This window comes from Apaloderma vittatum, unplaced genomic scaffold (genome assembly GCF_000703405.1).
Source record: "Apaloderma vittatum isolate BGI_N311 unplaced genomic scaffold, ASM70340v1 scaffold9524, whole genome shotgun sequence".
In the NCBI taxonomy this organism is placed as follows: Eukaryota; Metazoa; Chordata; class Aves; order Trogoniformes; family Trogonidae; genus Apaloderma; species Apaloderma vittatum.
In genome coordinates, this window is record NW_009710915.1 from 32819 (window position 1) to 41397 (window position 8579).

An 8579-nucleotide genomic window follows, 5' to 3' on the forward strand; every position below is an offset into this window, starting at 1 on the left:
AAGCACAATAATATTAGAAATGTGGCATAAAGTGGGGAAAAACCCCAACAAACCCACACATCCAACACCTTCCCTGTAAATTTAATACAAATGCCTTTATATGGAATCTCAGCAATCAGTCAGAACTGACAGTCATCTGTAATTATGGCAACTTTATGTCTGCATCTGGCTGGTGAAGCAACACAGCCAAAGATTAATTATCTGTAAGCTCTTCGTATTTTCCCAGGAAAACAAAATTAAAAAAAATCAGCAAACAGTACTAATGAGAGACTTGTGCATTTACAAGGGCATAGTAGTGTCCTTCCTTTGCCAGTAACTGGCTGTGGGTGCCCTGCTCAACCACCCTGCCGTTCTGGATCACCGCAATGATGTCTGCAGTCTGCACAGTCGTCAGGCGGTGAGCAATGACGATGCAGGTTCGACCTTGCCGAGCGTTATCCAGAGCTTTCTGGACGATCTGCACACAAATATTGTGAAAATGCTGTTAGCACTTGGAAAACCCTCTCTTATCATAGGAACCATGTTTGATTTCTTACTCTGTTACCACCCAAGTACCTCCCCCACAGCTATACAAGTCAGTGCATACATGAGACCCTTATTCAATAGAGTTTTCTCACTGATTTCAGTGAGATGGATCGAACAAGTACGAGATACTGAGAAGTGGGTTCTTGAGCATCCAGTTTGGATCAGACCACAAATTCAGTATTTATCATCAGATACAGCTGATAGGAAGACAACTGAAGAGCAGAAGCTCCCCATGGTGTTTTCTACTTATAGTGTTTTCTACTTATTTAATCAATGTGCACAGCTTCCTAGTAACCTTCAATTCACAGCTTGCAGCTAGAAAAAACATCGTGATACACCTGCCCTGTTGTTTCACAGCTGAGCATTTGCAACACATTTGTGCTATTTTTTTCTACAGAAAGCTACTAGTCATGCACATAGACATATGCACTTCACAGAATAATCATTACACACCTTTTCACTTTCGGTGTCAAGAGCAGAGGTAGCTTCATCCAGAAGCAGAACGGCAGGATTACGAACCAGAGCACGGGCAATTGCTATTCTTTGCTTTTGACCTCCAGAAAGTTGCGTTCCCTTCTCACCCACTCTGGTATTATATTTCTGAGTGTTAAAAATTAAAAAAAAAAAAAAAAGAAAGCCTGTGAATACTCTTAGAGAAGGAAGATTAGAAAAGTAAATTTTTATGTGTGGCTATAAAAATGATTAGGTATTTCCATCCTGAAAGAACAGTGAAAGTGGTTTTAATAAACTAAGGTTCTATAACACCTTTACACTTAATTATGTATACAGGCACACATATTTATACGTGGTCTGAAAATTTACTTTGCCAAAGACTAGAATAGTTCTTGAATAATATCACCAGTGATAGAGCAATAAGGTGTCCACAGATATCTGCCCACAAGCATATGATTATAAGAGTAACTAGAGATTTAATGCCTACTGACACCTACATGAAGAACTTGATCTTGTGTTACTGGTGAATAACAAATCCCAAACATTATTAGTAGTAACAAAGATGAAACGTTTTTCAGCATCATTACATCACTTTCAATTTACACAGAACCACAGTGAAAACAAACTATCAAAACAATTTTCCTTGCTAGAACCAAAATTCTTGGCAGGCATGAAGGTCAAATGCCATGTCATTCACTTTTGATTTATTGCCCCTTTTTATTCATCAAACAACATTCCCTGTGCATGCCCATCCAATTAGAAATGGAACATTTAGTTTTACTGAATTATTTCAGAAAAAAATACATTTTTCTCAAAGCAACTTGAAAAGTTTCACCTATCAAAGGAAAAAAAATTCAAAATAATAAGGAGGACTTATTTGTAAAGAGTCCACTTTTTTTACTCCCCTATATTCTGCTTTGTCTACCACTAACATCGGCTTTTTTGAACAAACTATGAAATATTTTAAGCCTGAAACACGCTGACATTTTTGAACATAAATTCTATACTTTTTCCTATTAAGGGAAAAAAAAAGTTTATTTTTAATTTGATGCATGAAAGTGAGCATTACCTAGGATTTCTCACTATAATTCAAAAGACATAATTCCACGGTCAAGATCACTACCTCTTACCTCTGGCAGTTTTTCAATGAAGGTGTGAATATTTGCTGCTTTAGCTGCTTCTTCAATTTCCTTCTGACTAACCACCCTACTGTTGTCTCCATATGCAATATTTTCAGCTATGCTGCAGTCAAACAAAATGGGCTCCTGTGACACCAGACCCAGTCTGGACCTCAGCCATTGTGAATTCAGAGATCTGGTATCAAATCCATCTGCTAACTAGAAAAAGCAACAGAAAAATGATGTCAAGTTAACTATAGAGCTCATCCACAGGCACACACTGTAAACAGGAAACACGAATTGTAAGAGGAAGCCTGTTACATGTTAGATTCCCAGCTAAAATATAGTAAACTTCGCATGCAAAATGGAAAAGAACCATCTCTATAGATGAAATATTTCCTTTCATTAGTTTTTAACTTTGTGCACAGTTGTGCTTCCATTTTCCAGCAGACAGAAACAGAGGGCAGACCCCAGGCTGCTCCTGCAGCCCTTCCAGCCCTACTGACCACAAGAAGCAGTAGGAGCCACATGGGAAAGCCTATCCCTAAAAAGCCAAACAGAACAATAAATATTCTCACCTCTAGGCCTTTGACTCAATCTTAGAACCTCCAAGGAGGTTTCTTGGACTTTCTATAACCATTAATGGGGATTGCATCAAAAAGTTGCAATCTTCTGACGGTGATGCAGTAGCATCCCTGTAGGATTACACTCGTATTATCTGAAGCACGTATCTACGTCCACAGTATGTGAATTCATATCAGTAAGATGACTCACACAGACCAGCAAGTGACACCAATGTTATGTCCCTGCGTGACCAGGCTATGAGCAGCTTTGGGGAGGCAGCACAGCCCAACATGGTGAGATCCGCACCCGGAGCTGCAACAGTGGTGCCAGTGCTGGTGGATGTGGTGAGCACGTGGGGCAGGCAATGACAGGGGCCTTGAGGCTGTCCACAGCTCCACAACCCCAGTAATCCATGCCTCTTGAAAAAGCATCTCACTGGAAATATTGCCAGGATTATTTAAAGCCTCTGAAACCTTGAAAGATAAAGAGTTCTGTAGATGTGTTACAGTTAGCCACACAAGCCTATTTTTACCACTTGTCCTTCCACAGGGTCGTAAAATCTCTCCAAGAGCTGAATGGATGTGCTTTTGCCACAGCCGCTGCTTCCTACTAAGGCCAGAGTCTGTCCTTTGTTAACCTTCAGGCTGAGTCCTTGCAACACTGGAACTTCTGGCCTTGTTGGGTATACAAAATGGATGTTTCTGAATTCAATGTTGCCATCAAATTTGCTCTGAAAAGTAACAGAGAGCTCACATGGACATATTAGCATTTACTAGCTTTAACTATGATAACATTTGTAAGTGTGAAAACTGAAAAGGAAGAGTGTTTTCAGAACTGCTTTGGAAGTTCTTTTTTATTATGTATCTTTATTTATGGACTGATCTGCAGATTTAGGTCCCTAGATACTTCTGGAGAATCAGTTTTCTGGATCACTTCTATCTATTTATCACCTTGCCTTTGAAAAGAATATAATTAGATGAAAAAACATCAGTATTTTTTATTTCTGACACACCTAATTGAGGCACTTGTACTCTTGATACAATCTATAGCATTTGCTTTCCTGATGTCACATTGCAGGTAGCACAATTTGAACGAATGTAACACAAGGTCAAGATAGAAGAGCTAAAATCTTCAGTAGGTAATTTACAGGCAGGTAGAACTTGCTGTGTCTTAAAAACCAATCACCGTTGTTAATTGGCCATTCTAGACAGACCGATTTCTAAGCACAAATGGAAGAAAGGGGGCACGTACTAAAGCTACTGTCTCTCATTTTTGAGGGTAGGAGCCAGAACCACTACTAAGGTGCTCTCACAGCAGCTGATGATGTAATTTGACGAGCTCAAAGCTTTGCTGAAGTCACAGTGAGCATCACCTGTATTTGAGTCAGGTCTATTTCAGAAACATTTTCATTTAAGTTTTGTTTTACCAAGGCCTTTCTGCCAAATCTTTTGGAGGTCTGCTCTCCAGGACCCTGGTTCAAAGAGGCTGATAAATGTACTCATACCTTTCAAGGCTGAAAAATCCTGTGTATAAGCTTAAAGTTATAGAAAATGTGTTATAGTTTCCTGAGCAGGGGCTACCATTTTAAATCTACACAGGAAGTTAATTTTGAACTTGGATCCTTCTAGATCATGTAAACTGAAAGTATTTCATGCAAGTGCTGAGGTCAGTTTCCTTAATGACAATTTCACTTCAAACATGAGGGGGTTTTTAATTTTTCTTTTTTATGCATTATTTTTTTTCTTGTTGGGTTTTTCCTTGTTGTCCACTCCTCAACTTCAGAGCAAACCAGATTATTAGTTAAGTTAGTTTTGGCTTCACTTTTTTTTACCTGTAAATATTTCCAGAGTTGTAAGAGGATGTCTCCTGACAAAATTTTCTGTCTCTGAAGGAACTAGACTCTCTTGTATACAAAAAGAGCAGAAAAATCTATTTGTATTTTATTTTCCTGTAAACCCTTACAAAGACAACACAGCTTAGTGAAACCGAGATTGTCAGTGTGTTCTTGAAACCATTTAAGATGTGGGCCAGTAGAATGACAAATGTTGGGGTTTTTTTTCAGCCCATTGAGGACAAAGCTACATTTAAGGCTCTACACTTCCGCCAGAAAAGCCCCTAAACTCTAAAGCAAAAAAAAGAAAAAAACCTTACCAATTTTTCACCCTCTTCACTGTAAGTGTCAGTTAGAGGTTTTCTGTCTAAAAGCTGGAAGATTCTTTGGGCTGACATTTTTGCTTTGCCATAATCTGGCGCTAGGGAAGCGGACTGACCGACGTTCATCGCTGCAAATACGACGGAAGAGAAGACTCTAAAAACAAAAGACAAAGCATCTTTCATTTCAGGTAGAACAACACATTTCTTCCCTCATATGTAAAACATGCCTTTGGAATAAGATGTTTTTTTAGCATCTTTAAGATTACTATATTTCTAGAGCTCCTCACTCCCCAAAGTGCCATCCAGTATTAGGAATTTCTAAGTGTTGCCATAACTACTTTACAGCTGAGCAGCTTTGTCGCATTACTTCTCTAGGCAATGCCCTGTGCCTGGATAGAACATCAAACAGCAAAGATTTCCCGGGAGTAGGTGTGTTAAACATGGTCACACAACTGCTGTTTAACTGCCTGAACACACACCTTTCCCCAAAACAGCCCTTCTGCCCAAACTGCACTGCCAACCAGACTGAATTCCTGAATCTCTATGCCCCATTATCTCTGCAATTTGACGAAATAATTTGAGCGCACTGAAATTACTATCCCACGTATCAATTTATTTTTTTAAAAAAACCCCATTTTATAAAGTCTACTCACATAAACATATTTTCAAAGTTGGTCAGACCACGGGCTATGAGCCATGCCCCAAATCTGAAGACTGCTGCATCGATAAAGTAGTTTGCACTCTGAGCTATTCCGTAAGTAAATCCATAGAGAGGGGCTTTTTTCAGAGAATCTCTGATGGGGAAAGAGACTTTCCATAAACATCTTGTAAAACAGAAACAGTGGACACTGGCTAGGGAACTGTTAGATTTCTGGGTTAAAGTTTTTAAGCTTTCTCACCCCCTGCAAAGACCACAAATCAGCCCAGAACACATGCATGCTCACAAACAATCCATGCCAGACCCTGAAAGCTCACTGCACATGGTGCCACGGAACTGGCCTTAGGACAGAAAGCAATGAGATTCCTTATCCTCAGTTATGCAATACTGAATCTATTCCTTTACAGGTCAACAGACCAGTTAACAGAAAAAAAATAAAATTAATAACTACTACATATGAGCCATTTTATTAAGAAAACAAGGAGGTTTCAGCCCAGCCTAAGAGCTGTTGCCAGGTCTTCCCGTCTGAGCAAAGACCTCTCATCCTGACATAGAGCAGCGATGTATTGCTGAGTATCCCCACAGGGATTCAGACAAAGCCTCTATTTCTCAATCTCTTCTTCTGGAGAAGTTTCTTTTTTGTGTAGCACACTGATTCAGAGTCTGGAGGATTCCCTGCCCTCATGGTTCAGGATGATCTCTGGGGAAATGGAAATCTTCCTTCTGGTCTGAACTTTAAATCAGAAACTGTCAACAGTCCAGGTGAGGATCCTACACATATCTACGGTATTACCAGTCCACCAGATATTGAATTTTAACACTGTTTTGGCTGAGGACAGGTTATACAATCCATCATTTTCAGTTCCTTCTTTTTAATATTAGCTACCTCTAAGGAGGAAAGAAACAAATGAAATGTGGGGCTATTTTGTTTAAATAAAATGGAGCTAAAAAAATCTGGCATCCCTGATGATTTGAAAGCATTTCAGTGGAGACAGGTCAGTGTGATGTGGCAGGCTGAAAAAAGGACACATGTGAGGATGTGGCAGGCTGAAAAAAGTCATTCGAGGGGAGGAAAAGAAATGTCTTATATTATAAAGAGTGTGGTATAGGAGTTAACTGTCGGTTCCTAAGTTAAGTAGTATTAATGCAATACACAGTGTTCTGTGTTCTAGATGTACACAGGCAGACACAATACTCTGTAATACATGCACAGAGAACACAGTTTGCAAAATCTTTGCATAATGAAAAGGCACACCCTGCAAATGTATTTTCACTCTATATTTAAGAATGTATATTAAAGTATACTGAGCGAACAAATTTTAAAACTATGTAGATGGCTATTGATATCTTTCCCAGTCTTCTGGGTATTGAATAGTTTTCCAGAAACATATTTACAATGAATATGAAAGACTAAAATGTATATAAGAAAGAGAGAATTATTAAAGTAAAAAATCCCACCTATATGGACCATTCAAGCTAGCAATGTATCTTTCATAAAACGCATCTTCCTTGGTCAGTGAAGCCACGGTTCTTATGTTTTCAACAGATTCTGTTGAAATCTGTGTTGGGAGATAACACAAATAAGAGGCAATCCCTTACAACTTCAATCTACAAGATACCTCCTGAACATTTCATCTCTTCTCTAGCATTTCTTGCTTTAGATCAGGAAGTTCTTGCCTAAGAGATGAAATCAAAATCTATTACCAGGTGAAGAAAGCCCAGAGCAATGAGATTATTCATCCCATGGTCACAAGTTAAGGTGGAGGCTGATGTCAATAGTGTGTTTGAGTTCACATCATTGAGTCAGCACACAGGAAGCATCAACAGCCCCTACACCCCAACCAGTGGTTTGTGATTCCAATGAATTTAACCATACATAACGAGTCATCAGCGTACAGCTTGCTCTTTTGCGTGAACTACTTCTGTCTCCTAGAGGAGTGCTATCAAGTGACCGGAGGCAGTATCCTGAAACTCCCAAGCATATTAATGGTTTGCATTCTATGACGGAATAAAAAAAAAAAGCAGCAGCGCCAGGGCTTGGTGGCTCAGACCTGCAGCGCCTCTGGCCTCAGCACAGAGCTGCGCTGCTTGCCCCAGGCACAAGATGTAGCAGTGCTGGGGCTGCTGCTGTTACAGCTGTCCCTGCCCAGAAATCCCCTATGGAGGCTTTCAAGTGTAATTTTATAGCCTAATTTACAGATGTTTTGTGTTACCCATGTTTTGCTTTTCTTGGGGATATATAAACATTCCCTTTATCTCTCACCCCTTCCCATCCTGCCCTCTCCTCCCACCATTTATTTTGGATAATTGAGTCTGCTGTAATATAGCAACAATGTTGTCCTTAAAAGTGATCTCACAGAATAACCTTGTAGTTAAAATTGGAGAACTTACCCTTCCAGCCTCTTCCAAAGCTTTTTGATCTTTTGCGGCGTGACCAGACATAGACCTAGCACTTGCAGCATTTGCAGCAATAACGAAAGGAATGCAGGCCAGGATAAGCAAAGTCAACTGCCAGCCGTATACGAAAGCAATAATGATGGCGGTCAGAAGAGTAAAGACAGTCATAGTCATCAGTGCAAGTCGGCTTCCGGTTGCCTAAGAAAACCCCAGAAACCCCCAAATACCCATCATTAGATTTTCTTTCTCTTACTTATATCACCACTTCAAATTGCCGTATTGTCAAGGCCAGCAGTTCAGCTGGAAATGAAACCATGTGTGGTCACGTGTGTGGACATTATTCACCTACTTAAGTAACTATCCCTAGATGTTCCTCATACCTGCTAGCACTCAGGTCTTCAACAGAGGTTCAAGCAGGTTATATAGTTATTCATGATAGCTGTTTAATGAAATATATATTTGGGAGCTCCCACACTACCTGAGGCACAGAAGACTGTGGCCACTGTCGCAGGTTGGTGATCAGGTGCCCAGCATTAGGCAAAGAAGGACTTTGTTCTAATAACAGCCATCCATTGTCCCATTCCACTAATTGTGGTGGAAACTACTCATCCTCAGGTTCTGACATGGCTGCACCTTGAGGTTGGGTTCTCGGAAGAAAAACGTGTACTTTGCCACCCTGCAGAAATGCTTTATCTCAGTGGGATAACGAA

The 8579-nt window shown here is 40.0% G+C and overlaps 1 protein-coding gene across 1 annotated transcript; it reads right to left on the reverse strand.

Annotated features, from left to right (window-relative positions):
* Nucleotides 1–253: 253 nt before the first annotated feature.
* Nucleotides 254–8067, reverse strand: LOC104269795 (multidrug resistance protein 1-like; the record flags this gene model as incomplete). Its single annotated transcript, XM_009867447.1, has 8 exons — nt 254–457; nt 979–1125; nt 2109–2315; nt 3193–3390; nt 4812–4968; nt 5468–5608; nt 6931–7031; nt 7864–8067. Coding segments are annotated over 8 exons (1353 nt in total), but the record flags the coding sequence as incomplete, so codon positions are not given.
* Nucleotides 8068–8579: the final 512 nt, after the last annotated feature.